The sequence below is a fragment of the Thermobia domestica genome, chromosome 11 (genome assembly GCF_964235325.1).
Source record: "Thermobia domestica chromosome 11, izTheDome1.hap1.1, whole genome shotgun sequence".
Lineage (NCBI taxonomy): Eukaryota > Metazoa > Arthropoda > Insecta > Zygentoma > Lepismatidae > Thermobia > Thermobia domestica.
Window position 1 is genome coordinate 118,747,583 of NC_137464.1, and position 24,151 is coordinate 118,771,733.

The 24,151-nt window shown below is 37.7% G+C and overlaps 1 protein-coding gene across 2 annotated transcripts in view; it reads left to right on the top strand.

Annotated features, from left to right (window-relative positions):
- Positions 1 to 24,151, top strand: part of LOC145664400 (disintegrin and metalloproteinase domain-containing protein 10 homolog) — a 184,471-nt gene that overhangs the window by 60,175 nt on the left and 100,145 nt on the right. The window contains exon 2 of one of the 2 annotated variants that reach the window (XM_081731071.1): positions 18,059 to 18,771. The exons of the other annotated variant lie outside the window; for it this stretch is intronic. Within the exon in view, the coding sequence (XP_081587197.1) occupies positions 18,059 to 18,771 (713 nt within the window). The remainder of the gene's footprint in view (positions 1 to 18,058; positions 18,772 to 24,151) is intronic. 2 annotated transcript variants of the gene reach the window in all.

The following is a 24,151-nucleotide window of genomic DNA, read 5'->3' on the forward strand; positions in this document are numbered from 1 at the left end:
TGCCCAGGATGCTATGAAATCTACGAGGATCCAATTACGGAAGACTGGAATAAATGTGGAGGTTGCGAGCAATGGTAGCATGAAGCTTGTTCTTCATCTCCATAGACACTTTCAAGTGCGTACTCTTTAAGGACGCATTGCTTACTCTTTAAGGACCTGTCCCCTAAGAGTACTATTTAGCATCTATTTAGGATAAGAAGTATATACCCTATGTTGGGTTTACATTCATATTATTTTTCGTTGTATACGAAAGTAAAGATACAACTTAAGAAGTAGGAGTAGTTGGTTTTTTTTTTTTTTTTTGTTGTTGTTGTTTGGTTTAGTTCCCGTAATATGACTTCTAACACTAAATGCGTACTCTTATAGGAACATACCGTATCTCTCTCTCTCTCTCTCTCTCTCTCTCTCTCTATATATATATATATATATATATATATATATATATATATATATATATATATATATATGTGTGTGTGTGTGTGTGTGTGTGTAGGGTCGGATTCAGGATTTTCTGAAGGGGTTGCACTATAACTACCAAAATAACCAGTCTCATTGAAACTCTTCAAAGTGACAATATTTTTTACCCCCTGACAACGCTGATACATAGAACGGAGGGGGGAAGTATTTTAGAGAGGATCGCAAGTGATGTGCAGGAAACATTGATCTTTTCTCTTCCTGGCTTCTGTTTTCTTCCTTACTTTTCAAATGTTATATTGCTTTGTTTGGTGATCCTTTCCATTCAGTCTTCAGAAAATCGACTTAAACCATTGTTTTTGCCAAAGTCCGCTTTCTTTTAAGCCCCAAACGAAAACATAACGGCAGAAAGTTTCTTAAGATACTATTTTCACTGTAGCTTCTCACTTTAGATCATGCATATTTATAACGAAGGGGTTTGCACGTGCAGCAGTGCACCTCCTAAATCCGGACTTATATACAATGTATATCAAAATTTTATTTACTATTTTAAAGTAAACGAAGTATCTTGGAAAATTTTCACATTTCCAGGAATTAAGTTAGCAAAGCTCCTCGCGAAACAAAATCGTAATATATAGGCTATACACACACCTGAACTGAAACTACAAGGTTCCGTATGCTTTCATCGCGAGCTAAAGAAAACGAAACAAACAAGAAGATACACTATTGGATGTTGGAAGTTCATTTCGGATATTATAAACGGTGAAAAGCTATCTGGTAAGAAGTGCCTTATGCAGAAAGCTCATACTTCAGTCGAAGCAGGGCTGTATTTATACGTGGGCCTATGTGGAGCATGGCTCGGGGCGGCATGTGTTGGGCCTCGACAACTATTTTTGGACAAGTTTTTCTTTCATTACACCAAATCAACCACAATCTTATTTGCTGAAACTGAAAGTTATATATTATAGTATGTATTTTATTTTTTCACTTGTATTTAAATATTGATTATTCACTTCACTGTCGCAATTTTTTCTACACTAGTATACTATTTATTGATATTGATATTGAGGAGACCGCATATTTTTAGTGGCCCGGGCGGTAAAATATTAAGAACGGCTTCAGTCGAAGTAAGATTATCTTCTAATTTAATATGAAATTACCTGGTATGTGAAAGTACAAAGATTACAATATGCCAGGTTCACATTGTATTACTACATTCAGCTTAGAATGTCGGGTGCAAGTTTATTAACTACAAGAGAGTCCTTGGTAGACACTCCAGCAAAAAAGGTTCTTCAGTGAACGTCAAATCGTGTGTGTAGAACGTGTAACAGGGGGCATAACCGACTTCAAAAGAGGGCAGATCGTAGGGATGCGTCTAGCAAGTGCATTTGTTCCAAAACTGCAACATTTTGTGACGTCTCACGAGCTACAGTATCCAGGGTGTTGTGTGCATATGAACAGGAAGAACGAAATACATCCAGGAGGAGCAAAGGTAGGCGAAAACGTAAGTTGTCAGAAACGGACGTCAGGATATTGACTAGGATTGTTGCACGGAAATGGTAAACCACCGCATCGGCCAACACCGCAGAAGTGAATACACACCTCACAGAACCCATGTGCATGAAAACAGTCTGTCGATACCTGGATAAGGCCAATATCTATGGCAGGGTTGCGATACCGAAACCTTTCATCAGTAACACAAATGCCGCAAAGTAGATTCAGTGATACCAGAAGCATAAAACCTGGACGTTGAATGACGTAAAATGTGTCATATTCTCGAATAAGTCTAGCTACACTGTTTTCCAAACAACAGGGAGAGTATTAATCTGAAGCATTCCTCTCTGATGCGTGCAATCCAGACAGCTTGGTACCCACAGTTAAACATGGAGGCGGGTCCGTGATGGTTGGGATGCAATATCGTGGCAAACTTTGGGCCACCAAATTGTTCTAGAGCCTCGTGTCACTGCTAAGGACATCTTTTTTATTAGGCTCAGGCTCGTCTTTCAGAACCGGTATCTGAAAATGAAAACTGGCATGGGTTATCATAATTGCCTTTTATTTCTTTAATTTATTTTGTTTTGCATTTTGGAGTAGGTGAAAGGGGATTTGGTTGAAGGGAGGGAAAGGAAACCACAAACAAGAAACAAAAAGACAAAAACAAAACGAAACAACATAAAAAAATGAACAAAGAATAAACTATGCAAAAACCTCAACTATTGACATTGAAATTTCAAAGTACTATAACAGTAACTTTGACCCTAACATATTCTAATACTAAACGATGCAAAACTCAACTATCGGCTAATACGATTTCCAAGGTATTTAGCCATTTATCTTGACACTAACATATTCTAATACTAATTGTTTGCTAATCAAATAAAATTTTTCCGAATTCTTTCTGATCTGCGCTATCATTTTCTACCTCTGTTTGCTATTTTTATTTGTTTAATCCTTATATATATATATATAATTTTATTTATTTATTTATTTATTTATTTATTTATTTATTTATTTTGCTGGATTCTTCTATCTTCAGGTTTTCCCTGTGTGAGCTTAGTTTTCACCTGCTATTTCAGGTTTCTCTCCTGTGATCATATTTAATTCTTTCACTATTTATACACTGGTTTTTCCCTGTGTGTTTTGTATAATTTTGCCCATTTTACACACTAAAAGCACTAAGAACACTAACTTGACACTTAAACACATTCACCAACACAGTAAACCACGCTAGTCTATACTAATCCATACCGCATTCCCCTTGACAGTCCCTTGAGTCTTCGTTTATTGAATATTCTCTTGGTTGCAATAGAATTTCTCCCATTAACACAGGTTTGATGTCCAGGGCCCATTCGGAGTACTTAGAGTGGACCCTGGTCCGAGGTATCCTTCCAGATGTGCCAATGTAGGGATCAGTCTCTATTAACACATTGTAATTGAGCCATTCACGAAGTCAAACTTGTCTAATATGTCACAGCCAACATGCACATGGTCACAACAGATGAACCCGCCACCCGAAGGAAAGACACTTCCAAGGACACACTCTAGTGCGTCCGGAGTTCCACTCCAAGGCACCTACGCCTGGGGACGCACTAGCACAATCACATTCGTCCTCCCCGGCAGATACGGAGTTCCTGTATCTTCCACAAGACATCCTGAGGTCTCCGGTCCAGAGGAGAAACTGGATTCCATTCGTCCTTCCTCATTCATTCTGCTCTTGTTTTCCTTATGTGTTTTGTCTATAGAATTGTTCTTTCTTTAGTTTCGAGTAAAGGTTTGCTATTTTCTTTAGGATATTGTAATCTTTCTCGCTTCTCATTATATCAGCTATCGTCTTCTGTCTTACGTAAACTCTTTCCTTAAATAACTCCTCGAGCAAGGGGCACCAGAGAATATGATGCTCTGGTGTTCCCGTTTCACCACATTCACAAATTGAATCTTCTTTGGTCTGTATTTTTTGTAAATAGGTTTCATATGGACTATGTCCCATTAGAAAATGAATGAGTTTTGGACTTGGGTCAAGAAACTTTATTTGTTCTCTGATTTCTACCGTTGGTATATTTCTAAGTCTTTGTGACTTAGCGGAGCGTGTCCATTCAATATTCCACATTTTTATATTCTTTCTTCAATCTCTTAGGCGCTTTCAGAAACATCACCCAACAGTGCCCTTACCTCTTCTTTATTATTCCTTTTCATCCAATAATAATTTGCCGCTCTCTGTACTGCTATTAAGTTCAAAGGCTTGACAGCAAGTAACAAACATAGGGCATTGTTGGGGATGGTGCTATATGAACCACTTAATCTCATCAGAAGGTTTCTTTATGATCTGGTAAAGTTTTCTTTTATTCTCTTGTTTTGAAGCAATCTGTGCACCCATATGCTAGATCCGTAGGTCATTGTAGCGCATAGCAGGGCTTCGTGATACAACTTTAATACTTTGTTAGGCAATTTACATCTATTTTTACCTAGGGTTATCAATTTATTTGTCACCTTGTTTTCTCTCGTAACGGTTTCTTGTATATGTTTACAATAGTTCAGATTTTCATCAATTATTACTAATAGGTATCTAAATTCTTTAACTCTGTCTAATTTATGATTGCCTAGTTTTATTTGTGGGCCTCTATTCAATTTTCTACCAAAAAGCACGTATTTTTGACCGATAATTTTAGTTTATTTTCTTGACACCAATTGTTTAACTCTTCAACTATTGCATTTGTTTTCATTTCTATTTCTCTTCTTGAATTGGCTGATAGTATTATCGCAATATCATCTGCAAAGGCTATTATTCTGTCTGTTAAATTGTTAGTATTTAATTTTTCCAGTCAGGGTTGTATCATAATGTCCCACATTAAGGGCCCTAGTATTGAGCCCTGTGGGCAGCCTTTTTCATTACGAATTTGCAACTCCTCTTGCTCCATATGTTCTGAGATCCTTCTATTCCGAAAATAGTGTTTAATGATATTTATCAAGTAGGTTGGCATTTCTAGTTTAACTAATTTATCGACCAATGATAGGACCCATGGGTTGTCAAATGCTCCCTCTATATCTACGTAGAGCGACAGGACATATTTACTGTCTGAATTACTCACTCGTATTTGTTCTATGTACGCATTCAGAGCGTCTTCTGTTGATCTGCTCGCTCTGAAGCCAACCTGTAGTGTATCTTCTTTCATATTCCTGTGTTTATTAATCCTGTTTGCTATAACCTTTTCGTATATTTTACTTATGTTTTTTAGCAGGCAAATTGGGCGATATTAGCTTACATCAGTTGGATCTCTGTCTTCGTTTTTTTTTTTAGCAGAATTATTAATTTTGACATTTTCCATTAGTCCGGAAACTCTTGTCTTTGTAGTAGTATATTGCAAAATCTTGTTAGATACGGGATCCATACTTCTCTATTTTTCGTGTAGACTTCATTTGGGATTTCATCTAATCCTGGTGATTTTCCTGTTTTTAGTTTCCTAATGATGTTTTCGATTTCTTCATTTGTTGTCATGTCTTCATTATTTACCTCTTCTACTTGTCTTGGCTCTTCGAATTGTTTTCTTATTCGTTTCTGATCTTCTGTTTCATTTTCCATTATATCCTTCGCGAAAAACTTGTGTTAAATTTTCAATCGTTTCCTTTCTAGTTACTGTATAAGATCCATCATTTTTCTTAACGTGCATAGTGTTAAGGGGTTTATTTTTTTCATTATTAATTTGTATGGAAATCCCCACTGATCAAGCTGTATGGTTTTAGCTAAGAATAGTTCCCAGCTTCTTTTCTTTGCTTCTTTGATTTCTGTCTCACACTCTTCTTTGGCATTTCTATAGGCTAAGAGTCTTCTTCCTTTCAAATCTGAAATTATTGTGGCTTGGTAACTTTTTCGTTTTGGTCGCACGATTTTTTTTTAATCTTTCCAATTTAGGTGACCAAAAATAGTCGTATCCTACTTTCTGCATGGTTTTAGAGGTGGACGTCTCTATTGCCAACTTAGTAGCCTGTTCAATTTTTGTACCAATTCGTCACTGCTTGTATCTATGTCCAATTGTGGTAGGGTAAGCTTCTTTTTAAAATTTTCCCACTTTATCTTTTTAATGTTTAGCCTTTCTTTATTCTTACTGAGTGTGTTTAATTCCATGTTAAATGTTATTATGTCGTGAGCGCTTGTTGTCTCTCGATCCCATGTATGCCAATCTGTAATGCTATCAACTAAGTTTGGGGTACACCATGTTATATCAATATAAGATTCTCCTCGGGAACCTACAAACGTTGGTTTGTGTTATCGCTGGCATGGGAGGCTGTGTCTATTGACCTTTGCACTTGAAATTAAGACGCGATAAAAGGTATAAAGCTCCCAATCATCTCCCCCATCAGGATAAAAACCATGCTTTGCCAATTGTCACCTAAACTTGGGAGTATTTAGATGAGAATTGGTACGCAACGTGTTCAATTGCGTCTGAGCTATCTAAATGCAAAAATTAACGTTATTCAGTTTCCTTTTTGCACTCGATGCGAGGGATAGCTCACTGCTTCTATTAATTACCTGAAGCACATACCATAACTTACGTCCTCGCAGTATGAGAGATCTTTAAATTCAACGACAAAATAATTACACACGCAATAACTATATTTAAACTATCGTATTTTCAGTTCTGGGATTACTTACATTACATCTCACTACAATTACTATGGTTTGATATTACTGAATACGTATGGAAAACACAAGACAAACATTAACAATATTTTATAATACGTGATTATTATACGGTCGTACAAATTAAATATCAAATATCAACCTTATTATTCTAGCTAATTAATCCTTTTTTTTTCTTTCTATAAAAGTGATAACCTGTTATGAAAGTGGCTTTTGCGAAGATAATTTGCATATAATTGATCTATGTCTTTTTTTTAAGTTTACGAATTCGCGATCGGTATGCTCGCTGAATATATAAGCTTCCTTTTTAACACGTCTTTGGAGGAATGCAATTCTTCAGTAAATAACTCATTGAACTTCTCAGCCGCTGACTTAGGACAAGTTTAACACTCTACTTACAGCTTCTTCCAGATGGAGATCCGTAGCGTAACGTGTCCTATTGAGACGTGCAGTTAAACAATCCTCTGACGATTTTGTAAATTTCCCACAAACTTCTCGCACGCTAGGGTAATTAGTAAATGTTCTTTCTCTACCACTACTCAATGTCCAACAACGGTGTTCTCCACTGACATGACCACAAATAGCTTATGAACAAAATACAGTGGAAAATAGACATAGTCTTCTATCGGTCGCTCGTCGGGCCGCTCCGCACACGACTTTTCCGTGGTAGAAGGTTCAATCGCCACGTCCCGAATAATTTGCGCTTCTTCTGCTCACCATGGGTCACATGACCAGCAACTACCCACTTAATGTAACAATGTCCACCATTGGTTAATTACCAAAAGATGTCCAATCAGAAACTGGTTTAGATATCTTTTGGGCAACTGGGGTGACTTGCGACTTTTTGCTCTCGTGAGAACCGACGCAGAGAAAGTCTCCCAACAACTTTTCGAACAAAGAGTCATTGTTTTAGGCACACACACACATACGAATACAAAACTAATTTTGGTGCCTCTGAGTCGAAAATGATAATATTAAATGTTGCTAACTTATGTCCTTCTCACTAGAATTGGGTGAGAAAAACTAATAAAGTGAAAGTTTTAATTTTCTTGCTTTGACAAGCGTCCCGCTGTCGATAGCATTTGTTTCCAGTATTTACTATTACTAATTCATTCTGGGTTATGAAGTCTTCCATAATTTCTCCTCTTGTATCTGTAGAGGGCGATCCCCAAGCTGTGCTCTTAGCATTCGAGTCTAGAACAAACAATATTTTCTTTTCAGAATTTTACCAAATGATTTGTTGAAGTCTATCTATAAATATTTCAATATCTTTGCTATACTGGAAATATGAATTAACTATCCGAAAGGTGTGTGTTCTTTTCGCTATTTCTACACAGATTATTCAGTTGTCACAATATTGTGAATGTTTTAAAGCTTCAATGTTCCTGTTCATTATTACTGTAGCTGCTTGGGGTTCTTCACCTCCGCATATGATTTTACTTGTTACAGGGAAAGTTGTTAACTTGTTGTTATGCAAGTATGGCTCCTGTATGGCTAAGATATCTATGTTGTTTGTTTCTATAAATCTTCGTAATTCCATAGTTGCTATTTTTGATTTCTGCGAATTGTTTTGTGCTATTCTAATTGCTATTAACGTGTTATGCATATTTGGTATAAACGTTGGCATCCATCCCCGTTTTACTGTAGTCGAAACAAATCCAGCCATGCACATTTACCAGTTGTTTATAAACATTCTCCAGATCCCAGTGGATGCGTCTTCTTTCGTATACTTCATCTATTAGATATAACTCCCATCCATTAGCTGGCAGATCAAACGTTCTTAATTCCAATCTATCTATTTCTTCCAAAACTGGATATGTAATCGTTCTTCCTTTTTCATGGATGTCTCTTACTAGCTGTCTAAATGCTATGTTCAGTATATTTTTATCTTCAAGTTTGGCTAATCTGTATAAATGGTTCATATTGGGGTACAACATTTTGGGTTCCTTAAAAATTGTTTTCTCTTCTTCTACAGAAGATGTTATCATGTTGTCTTGTATCCGTTCTTCTTTTGGTGGAAAGAGATATTTCTGTTCTCTCTGTGTGAATGAGATTAACGTTTTCTTCTCTGTATATCCTTTCTCAATTGGCGTGATGTCTGTGTTCCTTGTTCTGCCTTCAGTTCCATTTCCAAATTAGTCTTCCTAATTGACCCCATTAATTCTTTTTCTTCTTTTATCTCAGTTTGAATATATTTGTTCTTGGTTGATGTATTTTGTTTTCTCTTTCTGTTTAAGAAATCTTCTAGTCTTTGTTTATCCCTTCTTTTCTTACTGGGTGGTTTATTGTGTTTATTTTTTGTTGTGGTCTTTTATCCATAATTTATCTTATTATCCGTTCTCTTGTCATCCTGTACGATACACATTCTTCTGTGTTGGATGTTTGACATTCCTTAAGTCTCAGTCTGCACGGTACGCATATGTTTTTATTCTTATCATCACACCATCGCTGTTATGTTTCTTTGAGCCACAGTATCTACACACTTTTCTATCCTAGCATCACAGTACTTCATTACATGGCCGAAATCTTGGCAAGCGTAGCACTGTGATACTACGATGAAATCTTTAACTTTGTGTGACTCATAGTCCCCGTATACTCTGTCCTTGTTTATTAATGCCTTCCTTATACCTGGCATTACTTCAATCACCAGATGACATTTCTTTTGTCCTTTCGTGCCTGCACGAAATCTGTCTTTAATCTTCTTTGCCTCTCCCATTTCTTCCTCTTCAAAATTCTGTTCTATCATAGCAGCTACAATTTCATTGTCTTTGACATCTGATGGTATGCCATAAACTATCATTAAAGAGTTTCTCTTCTTCGACTTTAAAATCCTTCTTTATTTGTTCTTTGGAGACGATTTTATTCAAATCTTCCTTGGTAGCTGTTTCTAAAACTACCAACTCTTTTGTTGTTCTCATTCCTGTGATTTTTAGTTTCTCCTTCCTAGGGTCTATTGTCTCTGCCAGTCTTCTTACTGTTTGTTTTGTGGCCTCTCCCTCGTTTGTTCTAATTATCAACGCAGGTTTTGTTCTTGCCGTGGCTTCCATTATTTTCTTTTCTCTTTCCGCTATTTTTCTTCCCTTAACCAATTCCGTCCATGTTAGGTTTTCATCCTGTTCCATTTGTTCGTGCGTGTCTTCTATCTTCTTAGAAAGCACCTGTATTTCTTTTACTACAACTTCGGTATCCGTATCTTGCTTATTTTTCAATTAGTATAGTTTTTCTTGTAGGATATGAAGTTGTTTTTTCCAGGCGATTTCTGACCTACCAAGTTGTTGCTGGGTTTGGATCAGCTTTTTTCAACTTTCCGTGTTTCCTTTCCAAAAGTTTGTAGTCCTCTTTTGTTTTTCTTAGCTTTCTGGATGTTTCTTGAAGTTGTTGCTTGATTTCATGCCTGCTTTCTGTCATCTCTATTATTTCCGCTTCTAATCTTTTATATTGTCGGTCTCGGCCTTGCTTGATCTCTAAGGACTATAGGACCATTCTGGAGGACCATATACACCGCATGGTTCGAACACTCTTCCCGCAGCATGGTGCAGTGCTACAGGATTATAACTGCCCCATTCATGCTGCTAAGCTTATCACAGTTCGTTGAGTATGACAGCGATGAGCATGACAGTGTGGTTGAACATCTTCCATGGCCCGTTCAATCTCCGGATCTCAAGCTGATTGAGCATGTATATGGTTTGTTAGAGGATCAAGTGAGGAGACGTTTCCTTGCACGTGCTGAATTTGTCACCGCGTGACAAGAGGAATGACTGAAAATCTCTGCCAACAGTCCATAACTTCTATCAATCCTCTCCAAGTCGTGTTGCTGCTGTACTGGCCGCCAATGGGCCCCAATACCTTATTAAATACAAATTATAGCTTTCTAGCACGTGTTTCAGTTTCAATGTCCACTACCTACCTATATATATAAACAGGGTGTTTCAAAAGAACACCAACAACGTTTGTAAATTGATTCCTGACACCAAGATAAGACAAAAAGTATAGACCAACCTGGATGCACAATACTTCCTGTCGGAGTATAGGCTGTCGAAAATATGATAAAATGAACTTTAAAGATCCATAGCTCCAATACTATGGGACCTACCGTAGTCGGGTCATGACTTCACTTATGAACAAATATGTGCCCTCTCCAAAAGTCCATGTTTCAAAATCGTAAGGTACTCACGCAACAATTTTTATAGAGTTAGTTGGTGGGTACTTCAAATTATATGTCTGTAGCCAAACTCCCTCCATAAAAATTGTTGCGTGAGTACCTAAGGATTCTGAAACATGGATATTTGGATACGGCACATACTAGTTCCTAAGTGAAGTCTTGACCCGACTACGGTAGGTCCCATACTCTTGGAGCTATGGACCTTTAAAATTCATTTTTCATGTGTTCGGAAGCCTATAACTCCGAAAAGAGGCACTTGTGCACTCAGGTTGGTCTATACTTTTCGTCTTATCTTGATATGAGGAATCGCCTCCCAAACGTTGACGGCGTTGTTTTGAAACACCCTATATATATATATTTAATAGTAGCGGAACAGGATATGATCAAGGGAGGGGCTAAACCATACTTTGCAGCTTTATCTAGTATAAAGCAGGATTGAGTGTGTGTTGAATGTGAATGAGTTATAGTGCAGTATAAGAAACTGGCGTATACGTGGTGGTGGAAGAAACTAAAGCAAATGTCGTATCTTTGCTCATATTTACTGACCTTTTGATTTGTTGAATTTAACTTTTTTGGAAATACGCGCAAAGGTACGCCATTTGCTTTAGTTTCTTCCACAAATACACAGTGCCGGACTGGCCACATTGGCTACTTGGAGATCGCCAAGGGCCCGACGTTCGAGGGGCCTCGCAAGGATAATGAGGCGAAGGACCTGTAGACCTTGGTAGAAATTTCGCTATCCTAAATGCTTTCTTGAGTCTTCCTAGTTAAAAGATTGCGAAAGCCTAAGTTCATCTTTCCGATAAAAGTCTTCTCGAGCCACCTTTGCTCACATCAGTAACTTTACGATTACGTTTCATTGTCTCAGTATCATTGTAACTTTTTTGCGATCTGTTTTGTACTGCATATATGTACAGGATTTGTCCGGGGAGTAGTAGGACTGATGGTTTCTTGCCAATACGTAGTGAAGGAGGTAGAAGTTACTACGTTGGTTGGATGATTGAGGTCTTAGGTACCAGCGCACCAGTCGGGAGTCGTCTCCAAGCCCTCATGGAGTGTAGGTCGATTTTAAGGTGAACCCCTTTCAAGGTGCCTTGACATCTCCACAAAGGAGTGGTTCACAGAGAGTTTGTAACGCCTAGAACACTGCATTCTACTTTGAAGTACTTGAAAGACTCAGAATACGAGTCGCCCGCGTCCGTCCAGCAATCGCTGGATTATGGAAACTTCATCACGATCACGGAAGCTTCATGACCAAACATAGCATCACACAGCTTTCCCAGCCACCCTACAGCCTGGGTGTCGATCCATCACACTTCTTTCTCTTGTCTACCGTCATGAAATGACGGTACCAGGGCTCGTTCCAGGCCATTGAAAAGGCCGTAACGAAGGAGCTGACCAAATTTTCCAGTTTCTGCGTTCCAGCAAGCCTTCAGTGACTGACAGAGTCGCTGGAAACCCTGGTGGTGCAGAAGGAGCATGTTTTGAAAACTGTTAAATCGATATGTCAAAATTGTGAATAATAAAAAAACAGTCATACTACTTTCCGGACAACACGGGAGCCTTTAGGAACCCACGCCAAGGGTTATCAACTTGGCCAGTCCTACACTGCCAGTACAGTACATATTCACCAATTTTTTATACTGTAACTCATCCACATTGAACATGCTCATTTAAATTAGTAGATACTGTATAATAAAGTTGTTCAATAAAGGGTTGAGCAGGATTATTTTATATTCACTTCTGTACTGCACATTTACCACTTTACTGCATATTTTAGTGAATATTTTTGCAATTTTTAGTGTATAGCTGTATATATTTTGACGTTTTCTAGTACATATCGATCTGAACTCAAGTTACGTGTACATCAAGTAAGGTACCAAATATCTGTGACAGCATATATTTACTAAAACCGTTTGTATGAGCGGAACATACAATGTTTGAATAATTCGGACGCCGTTTTGCACCCTTCATCCATCACTTCTGTGAGTAACATTTCCTTATTTGCGAAAGCAAATAAATCGGCTATTTGAATCAATGAATTTTGAGAGAACTATCAGATTGAAATTTTGTATTTATCATCACAGTCCCCACGATCAAAACAATGAACTGAGCGGTTTTTTAAAAAAGGAAAAATATAGTTATCAAGATGCTACGAAACATTTTCACAAGATTAACAAGGAATTTACTTGTAAGACGAGCGGCAATAGAATATCGTTGGATTTTTTTTAAAAAAAAAACACTTCATATTATATTGGAAAGAACAGAAAGACTACCTCGAAGACATAATAAATCTCAAAACGACCTGTATCAACCAATAATAGCCACGACGAATGTGACGATGTAAATGAATCTAAAAAAAAGTGTCATATGAACTATGACAGTTAATACCTGGGAATATGTCTGATGAATGTCAGAAAATATGATTAGATTCGCTGCCAACCATGTAAACCATGTTATCATGATATATGTGTAAAGTGGCCTTGCGTAGCGTAGTGGCTAACGCTCTCGCCTTCAGTGTGAGTGGTTCGATTCCCACTGGGGGCACTCTGTCGAAAAAGCTTGAAAAGATTTTTTTGCCCAGCCATCGTGAATGAGGTTTTCCTGGGCTTTCCTCATTCACACCAAGCAAATGCCGGGGTGATATCTAACTTATAGGTCCCAGGCCGTTTCCTTTCATCCCTTTCCCCGGATAGTGTGCTCGCCGAGAGATGTCATCTCTCATACATGACTGAAATCTAAATTCTAATATATGTTTAAAAGCTTCGGTAGAAACAATGGCGTATTTAAGATTTTGTTTCAGGGGGAGGGGCTATGCACAACAAGTGAAAAGCACTTATATTTTTCTTTTTGGGTGCCGACAAATATCAATGAAGTTGTGCATATAACAAATTTATTTCGGGGGGGAGAGGGGTTTCAGCCCGATAGCCATCTCCTAAAATACGCCACTGGGTAGAAAACAATTCGAAGGCGGCAAGTGATTTTGAAGTGAATGCTTCTTTAACCATTTTTAAACTCTGTTGGTTAATTACTTTTATAGGATAATTTTCATTTTTTAGTTACTGTTTCGTAAAAACTTCTAATTTGGATATTACACCAATCTCTAGAATAACTACTCTCATGTGGTTTTCATTAGTAATAGTATAGATATGCAGTATTTTATAAAATAAAATAAAGTAAAAGTACAGTACAGTAATGATTCAAAGCTCTTTCAGAGACCCAAATTTTCTCGCTTATTTTTATTTATTATTATTATTATTATTATTATTATTATTATTATTATTATTATTATTATTATTATTATTATTATTATTATTATTATTATTATTATTATTATTATTTTGCAAGATTAATTTTCTGCCATTTTCACTTTATTATTTTTTTCTGACTCAGTTTTATACTATTTTTTTTCTTTTATATGTACTGAAGTATGATTATTTAATATTTGGACATCATGAGCGCTAGCCTCTGTTGCGCTAGTTTTCAGAAAAAATCTACTTTTTTCTTATTGTACGCAATTAAGCCCTTTCTCTCCTATTCCTTTTTCAACTCCACTAAAGCTTCAATGGCACACTTTGGCACATTGCTTCTCCTAGTAGACACTCTTGATTTATTTCTCCGTTAAGTCTTTCAAGCATGGTATTAAGCATAGTTTATCCACATTAAACGAGACTGCATTCAAATTTGTAGTAAGCTAGGTTTCATACACGGTAACACCCAAACACACCATTTTGACTTTGTTAATTCAACACAATGCCACTGTGTTACCGTAATTGTGATAAATTTTCAAATGTTTGGTGCTATTTCAACTTCATCGTATTTTGGAGTAAATTGTTAAAATAGTAGTCGTTAAATAAATTACCTGACACACTGACCGATAGTATAGAGTCATTTTAGTAACACTAGTGGTTTTGTTTTGTATAAAACTGCCATAACATCTACGTTTAGATAAAGCATTTTCTTATTTATTAAATGTATATGACTATCATGAGGGATAATAATATGTATCATGAGTTTTTTTTATAAGTAGTTACGAGAAACGAAAAGTAGACGAAGAGAAATACACTGCAAACATGTCTAAGAACACTGAATACAAATGGGAGCACTTTTGCTAATGTAAATTTTGTCAGAAAATTCATACGTTCAACTTTTTCGTGAAGGATTACAGAAAATATAATACGTTATTTCAGCTACTGAGATATTTAGGATATATCTGTAAGATGATGAGCACGCTAAAAATTACGGTATAGCTGTAAACCCTATCTAATTGATACAGAAAATTTGAAAATAAATTGACAGTTTTTAAAGTTTAACGTCCTTTAGTTAGGCTAAAGGAGATGGATAACTAATGAAAGTGAATTATTGTAAAATTAAATTTTTGTGCTCACCCACCTGGAATTGAACCTGGAACCACGTGCACTAAAAGCAAAGCATTAGCCACTAGTCCAGTAGATTTTGAGGTGGCTATGATACTCTCGCTAAGTTATTGTTCTTACAAATGCAAAGTTTAGTTAGTCACTAACGAATAAAACACGTAATTATCAACATTAATACCTCAACAACTTACGTTTACCATATGAAGTTGATTATTACTAACAATACATAATGTATATTGAAAGACGACTGTGGCGCTGATGGTGCATGACGCCTTCCACAGGTGTGACAAAAAGTTATAAAGATTGGAGGCGGTTATATAGGAAGAATGTAACAGGGGTTCTTCTGTCCATAAAGCCAACCACGAATTATAATAATGTTGCTATCACTTTTTATCCAGCCCAGGGCTGGATTAAGGGGAAGGTCTTACGGAGGCTGTTGCTCCGGGCCTCCAGGTGGGCAGGGTCCTCTACTGTGATCAAAATCTCAACTGGATTCTAAAAAGAATCATAGCCCTACAAGATACAATCATCATCATAGGATAAAATATGACCAAAATATGAAACAAATTTCTTGTTGACCAGTTCTCCTGACTTTCAGGATATGATAGAAAACTTAGCTAGAACGAAAGCTAGAAAAAGAAATTTTTGAGGTACTCATTATTTTATTTATTACATTTATATAATAGGATAACTTTGTGTTTTTTATGCATTTCAAAAGTTCCATTAGGTATAATATCATCTATTGCATTGCATGGTTGATGTAGAACTGCGTATATTCTCTTAACTTTCCTACTATAGTTTCACAGAAATCTATTAGACGAAGTCAGCAGGAGCCACATATTTTTTCTAGCCACGGGCCTCCAGATGGATTTATCCTGCTCTTGAGCAGCTCTTGTGTAATGACAGATTCTGTGTTTGAAAAAACTAATCTTCTCGCTTCCCCAGCGCTTGTTCGAAAGATAATAAATTAAGGATACACCTATCGGCAATATACGTGTTCCGTTTGTGTACTAATGTATTTAGTATTTGCATATTGGAACAACAAGTGTCTCTTTCTATTTCTTTCCTTGTTTGCAGTAGTTGGTTGCAATTTGTGCTGCTGCACCTATCGCTCAAGGGTGTCCGGTAAAGCCTATATACCAATATTCCAGTTGTTCGATACCTTTCTAATATTTTTCATATGACCTGCAGCTACCTGTCTGCCTGCACAATTTGGACAGTAATTAGTATTATTTTGACCCTGTCACTCAAGGTCACAGGAATGCAGCACTCGCGTCGCGAACTCTTCATTTGCTCTCGTCCCATTTTCACTGGTTTCCCTCTTGCTGTCTCACACTGACAGTAATTCCGCTCAAGTATTATGAGAAGAGCTCTGATATGGCACGCACAGTTTCGTACCTGCTTACTGGAGTCACAGGTGATTCTGGTAACTGTGCGCCTGGCTTCTGGGACATGCCTTATTTCTTATTTTACAGGAATGAAACCCAGTCCATATCCCCTGTGACAATGAGTCAGTTTCACTTTCTACAAGTATAATGAAAACGAGTCAAATAATTCGATAAGAATATTCCATGAAATTTCAGAAAGAGCCTTGCTACTATGTTGTTAACTGTTTCATTATTCAGAGAGATTTCAACTAGTGTCACTCTGTTATAACTTATTTATTATTATACGAGTATTTTACAGATTTTAAATTTATTCGATCAGTATACACGTAGGTGTATGTAAATTACGGTTCTCTCGTATGATGTTTCGAAATTTTATGAATAGTGTTCATGAAAATACTAACTCGAAGAACTTAATCATATAAGTAGAACATTCTGGACCATTCTGGTAGGCATATATATATATATATATATATATATATATATATATATATATATATATATATATACCGTACTTCATTAAGTTAGAAAATACAATAGTCAACGTTGATCAATTCGTGTTAAGTTATGCAACTTCCTGAATCCCTACTGACATGTTGCATATGTATACTTTGGACAAAGTTTAAAATCTCGTTTTACACCCTCTTTTCCAGAAGTGTTTTCTCCCATATCTTCATCCCATGTTCTTCACAGGTGTTCAACAAGTCTTCTTAAACCTAACCGGCATAAACGTGGGACGTAAAACTCAAAAATTTCATTTCATTTTCATTTTTACAGGTGTTCAAGTATCTATTACGCTACTTTTTGTTACAATTTCACAAGAGCCACATCATCTACAAATTGTAGATATTCCTTGATCCCTTTTATCTCTACTGAAGTACCGTTTTCCATTTAGCTTCTTCTTTGTTATTTATTTTAAAGAGTTTGAATACTGTGATATCCTTGTAGGATTTCTGCAATTACACTTTTCCGTGTCATTTATTCCCCTATTCTAACTCTCACTTCTTGGTTCATGGACAAGCTTCTTGAGTCTGCAATCCTTTTATTCCAACCCACTTTTTCGGCATTCTCATCATTTTAAGATCACTCTGTTAAAAGATAGCACAGGTAGGTCAATAAGCATAGCACAGTTTCTGGCCTTTTTCTATAAACTTTTTGCACATACACTTAACAAGCTTAATAAGATAAGATAATAAGATAACTTGCCCTTTTTCTTCCTAAATCAAAACTGTCCTTCAATTTCGCCATTTGTTCCTCCATACAACTTGTTGTTCAATATTCGAAATGTAGGTTTTAATGTTTGCTACATTGTATGCGAGGCTAATGGTTCTAAAATAAGTCAAATGTTCTCGATCATTGATTGCAGTTATGCTTGGTTTGGATTGTTAGTTAACCTATAGATTTCCATCTAAGTTCTAAAAGAAAATTCTAAAGCAACTAAATACTTTTTAGTGTTACTTTATGTAATGATGTAGTGATAAAGTTACTGTGTTATAAAATAATACATGTACATTTTTCGTAGAAAAGTATGTTTTCAACCAGTCATCACAATTCTTATATCCCGGCTTTCCTGCTTACCTTGCAGGACGAGATCGCTTCTGTGCTCGGCAATGCTTGTGGCTGATTACTCATTCTTCAAACATATAGCAGCAGGATGTGTGAATCGCGCCATTCGTCTAATGAGAGAGACTCTTCAAGGTGCAGAAGCCATTTTTCGCCCAGCTGATTTTAATTCTGATGGAGTTCCGGACAATATTGGTTTCACAGTTTTTAAAACCGTTGTTATTGCATCTGACAATGATACCCATAACATGTTATCAGTGAATACGACGGATTTCGTCAAATATCTGCGAAGGTTTAGCCTCTATAATTTTGAAGAGGCTTGTATAGCAATTTTATTCACCTATTTTTCACCTCTAGAAAATACAGTAGGTGTTTCACATGTTGCACTAGAGAGTAGAAACGGTATTGGAGGCATTTGTCAGAAAAGAAGTGAAAATGAATATCTCAATTCATTAGCAGTGACTTGGGTGCTACCAAACGGAATGATCATGACACCAATGCTACGAATACTAAACTTAGCTCATGAATTAGGTCATGCATTTGGTGCTAATCATGATACTGAGGAATGTCAAGTTGACAAAAGCCACGGCAAATTTCTTATGGATGGAAATCTTTCACTCGGTAAAGAAAACAATAATTTTCAATTTTCACCATGCAGTAAGAAGAATATATTATATGTACTTAGAAACAAAGGGCATTGTTTACAGTCATCCTTTGACTCTTTCTGTGGAAACGGTAAATTCTTGTTTAAATTTTCATAAAGTAGTCAATAAGTTTTACCTGTTTCACAAATTTAGGAGGAATGGATCATTGCAAGCTTAAATAACTGCCTTTTCTGCTGAAGAATTACTGATATAGTTACCTACGAAACAACAGTAATTTTGAAAGATAGCTTAAAGTGGGATTTGAACCATTGTAATGTGTTCGATGCTCTCCTATCAGAATCGAACCCTTGTTCTCGCGCTCCAAAGGCGCATGTGCTAGCTACTAAACCAGAGAGAAGAACTACGAGTATGGTCGGTGCTCAAACAAGCTATGGCCAAGACTTCACTGGTACGAAAGAGAAATTAGTATCAATGAAAATATTTTTTTTAGAAAAGCATTTTATTTTATTTTATTTTATTTAAAGTAAGAATCTGTCTCATTTAACCTGCAAGCACGACGATGTAAGACAAGATGAAACTCGACTAATATCGCGAAGATAGCTATGACTTCCAAATGACTTGGGATGTCATTCCGTACCAGTGTTCGCAAACTTCTGCATACAGTAACGCAACGCAAAATTTTTCAAAAAAAGCCGTTAGAACTTACAGCCCTTTCTCATTTGGCGGCGTCCTGCCGCGCGCGGCGGCGTCGAGTTGCCGTGTAGGGTAGAAAGACATTGCAAGCAATGGAGCTTTTCATATATGCGCGGCGGTCACCGCAAATTTACGCGGCGAGGAAAAACAGCCGCCTCTCCCTACTAGAAAGCCGCGCCACAGATTGACGCCCACAGCCAAGCGGGACATCGCAAGTAATGGAGCTCTTTACATATAGGCGGCGATCTGCCGCTTGGGTGTTGGAGGAGGGAGCAAATGTTGCCAGGAAAGAGTAGAGAGTGGTTGCGATAATTTGTATCTGTGTGTGTTTTACGTATATATATATATATATATATGTGTGTGTGTGTGTTTGTGTATTTATGTATGTTTTTATGTTCTAGCCTAGGACACCTCGAGTACTTTTAACCAAACTTCTTACATACAATATATGGGAAAAGATGACATGTAAAAATAATCGAAAACGACCGATAGACCCTACTACCGAAGTGTCGAATCCGGAGGTCGTTGATTAAAAAGAATCCAAATCAATACAAATTATTTTTTCTATGTAATAGAAGATTGGGATAAATGTGCAGGCAGCGCTTGGCAAACGAGCTTCTAATTTTATAAATTTCTGGTACCCCAAAATTGAAATATGTACTATCAAATATTTCAACAATATTACATATTTTACAGTCTTTTGCTATATATATATATGTATTATTTTGCCATATATATATATATATATAGTTTGTTTCAAAAGTCTGGGAACACTTTAAAAAATATATTGTAGCCAAACTAGTAGCTTTATAAACTAACGAAGTAAATAATTTGAGACATTGAAGTTCTCATTTTTTTCATTGGAAGTGTACCGTGTAGTTCCATGTATCGCCACTAGGTGGTACCAAAATCTAGATGGCGCTTTCTGGAGGTGAGAAGGCTTTCTGCGTCCTACAATTTGACAAAACAAAGAGTGCAACAGATGTCCAACGAAGGTTGAAGTACGGTAAAGGAGCACCAACAAGAAAGGCAATCTACAATTGGCATGAGAAGTTCGTTGAAACAGGGTGTCTGTGTACCAAGAAGAGAAGTGGTAGGCCAAGCGTGAGTGCAAATGACGTTGAACAAGTGAGAGAAGCTTTCACAAGGAGCCCGACAAAATCGTTACGCAGTGCTTCACTTAAGTCGCAAATGTCAACAACGTCTGTGTGGCGTGTTTTGCGTAAAAAATTAAACACGAAACCATACAGACTACAGTTAGTTCAAAAGTTATATCCAAAAGACAAAGAGGAGTGATCCCAGTTTTGTTGTGCATTGCAGGACAAAGAGGATGGGAGGTCTCCAGATATCACCCCTTGCGATTTCTTTTTGTGGGGGTACGTGAAGGATCTTGTATACGTCCCTCCTTTGACATGTGATGTTAGGGAATTGAAAAGGAAAATTGAGCAAGCAACAGCAACAGTCTCGGAAGACATGTTGGGTCGTGTGTGGCAAGAGTTGGATTATCGCGTAGACATTTGTAGGATCACACGTGGTTCCCACATAGAGTGTCTGTGAAATAATCATTGCTCAAAACAAACTTTACAGTTTACCCTTTACAATTATGCTATTCGTTACTTTCCACTGTTACTAGTTTGCCTACAATAAAATATTAAAAGTGTTCCCGGACTTTTGAAACATAAAAATTCGTAATCCGGATTTTAGTAATAATACTGTGATGTACCTTAGCAAAGCAAGAGAGAATTCATTACGTGATATTTGATAAATGTACCGTATTTTATATATTTTATAACTATCTTAACACTTCTATTTTTGTAATTTCTTGAATAGTCCTTTGAATTCAGGAACTAGAGCAGTGCTTTAAAGAGACTTGGGTAAATAGTCGGAACGCTTAAAACAAACGAATAAACCCGAAATACTATAATAATAATAATAATAATAATAATAATAATAATAATAATAATAATAATAATAATAATAATAATAATAATAATAATAATAATAATAATAATATAATACCAACAGACCAGCCTTGGGTTCAGTGGTTGAGTACTGACCTATGGTTTTTGGGATAGATCTCAACCACCGACTATCCCGAAAGGACTTTATTCTCGTTTTCCCAGTCACAACAGGTGAATATCGGGATGGTATTTTAAATATCCAGAACCTTGCCGCTATTTTGCTCAAGTCTATCAATTGTAGAAACAGTATAGAAAAATCTCTTTCAAGGTACCACTTCTATATATATATATATATATATATATATATATATATATATATATATAAAGTGAACCCATAAGTTTCTCTTACTGTTTTTATTTATTTATTTATTTATTTATTTATTTATTTATTTCTCTCTGTCTTAACAAGGCGAGTAGAAGACACTTTTTGCGTCTCTCCATTGCAACCACCACAAGCTTTTTTGTTTCTTCAGTTGTACAGCAACCCTGGTCGCATATTTTTCATTCGCGGCAAAACGCTGCGTAATATGAAAGGGTACACTTCTCACACGGCAAACTGCCGCGGGCGACGACGGCAGATCGCCAACTCAATGTGAAAGAAGCGTTAACTGTCATGGCGATTATCGCAAACTAAATTGCAACGTTTTGCATTGTGTTGACACAAAGTATTGCGTTACGAAGTGTACCCGTTCCTGTTCGTGACAAAGAGCTATGTTTATAAATTAGATTTCAGGACTTTCGGCACCTAGTCCATTACCTATGAGGGTCTGAGGGGTGATGTCCCTTGGCGATCACACTGTCAGGTGAAGTGGGAAGGAAGAAAGGAACTGGGAAAGAAGGAAGGGGCCTGAAGCGATTATGTGAGGTACCGTACCATAAAGGCATTTGCCTGGAGTCAGACACATAGCCAGGGGGGATCAAACCATATTATAGTTCATCACCATAGTATAGTTCATTTGCAAGCCTACCGTAAACATTTTAGGAAGCCAGTAAAAATTTAGGGGGCGACTCCCCTAGCCCCCCGTGGATACGGACCTACCTGGACTGAATGAGGAAAACCTTACTCAGAATGGCTGCCATGAAAAAACCCAGAGGTATTGTTAACAAAGTTCCATTCTTTAATTCTGAACAATGATTCTTTGGTTGGACAGGACTAGTTATTAAGCGGCGACTAAAAATACATATAAAGTCAGGTCCTGTATGAAACACACACACGTATATATATATATATATATATATGGTGATCAGAAAAATGGAAACACCTGTAGTTGGCAACACGTCAGATGTATGGGTTGGCAGTGCTGTCGTGGCGCCCGCAGCGCCGGACCGCTGGTGGTGGTGTGTTAGGTTGGTCCATACTACGTCAGGCGCAGTGGAACAGCAGTATCCAGTGGCTGCAGCAGACGGAGGTAGTGTGAAATGGGAGACCTCTCAGATTTTCGAAGAGGGCAAATTGTTGGTGCGCGGTTATGTGGAGTGAGTGTGACGGCAGTGGCTACTGTGTTAGGTGTGTCGCGTGGGACAGTGTCGAAGGTGATGACGGCCTACACAACACACGGGAAAACCACATCGGGGAAGCGGAACAGTGGGCGGAAGAAAATCATGAGTGACAGGTCACGCCGGGTATTAAAGCGCATTGTCACGCAGAACTGCATTGCGTAGCAAGTGACGGAGGAACTCAATCAGCACCTTCCCCACCCTGTTTCGACAATCACAGTCCGCCGCGAATTACATGACATGAACTTACGGGGTCGTGTTGCACGGGCCAAACCGCTCATCAGGGACCATAATGCTTTCGCACACCGCAAATGGTGCCGCGACCATGCAACTTGTACCGTTGAGGACTGGAAACGTGTTATATGGTCGGAAGAGCCATCCTTCACTCTATTCCCAACCACGGGCCGTGATTATGTGTGGAGAACGCCCAAAGATGCTTATGATCTGCAGTGTCTCCGCCCAACTGTGAAACATGGTGGCGGCTGGGTGATGCTGTGAGCCGCCATATCATGGTTTTCATTGAGTCCTGTGGTCACACTTAGCGGACGAATCACTGCCAAAGATTATGTCGCAATTTTAGGAGACTACTTGCATCCTATGGTCCGGATGTTGTTCCCGGACAATGACGCCATCTTCCAGGATGATAATGCACCCATTCACACAGCTGGCGTTGTTGCAGCATGGTTTGAGGAACATCGGGATGAAATTCAACACCTCCCCTGGCCCGCCCAATCCCCAGATCTCAACATAATTGAACATCTGTGGTCCGTCTTGGAAACACGACTCCGGCGACGATTTCCACCTCCATCCTCTCTCACAGAACTTGCCGATGTCCTGCACGAGGAATGGTGTAAAATTCCACTTGCTACCATTCACGACCTCTATGCCTCCATCCCACTACGCATCAAGGCTGTTCTGAAGGCGAAAGGTGAGCCGACACCATATTAATCTGGTAAATTGCAATTTCGTTCAGGTGTTTCCATTTTTCTGATCACCATCTGTATATATAAGTAGAAAGTAGTGTTTCAGTGGCTACAACATTTCTTTATTAACCGAATTTCAAACTTCTTTTTGCACGTGATTTCACTCTTGTCCTTTACATAATGCCGTAATGCAATGTTCATTCTCCTATATATTCCTCATCCCTTTCCACGAACTTGCGGCAACACGTGACTAGTCTGGCAAACCAGTCGAAGAATAATTTCGGTGGTTGTTGTCGGCACTGTCTGTGGTTGTCGGCACCAGGATTGAATGCATCTATCACACCCTCTTCAGAGCGTAATTGATGTCCTAGGATGCCCTTTCCTCTTTGGGAAGCAGCGATGCCAGATCTAGCATAATGATGAATGATGCTAGATG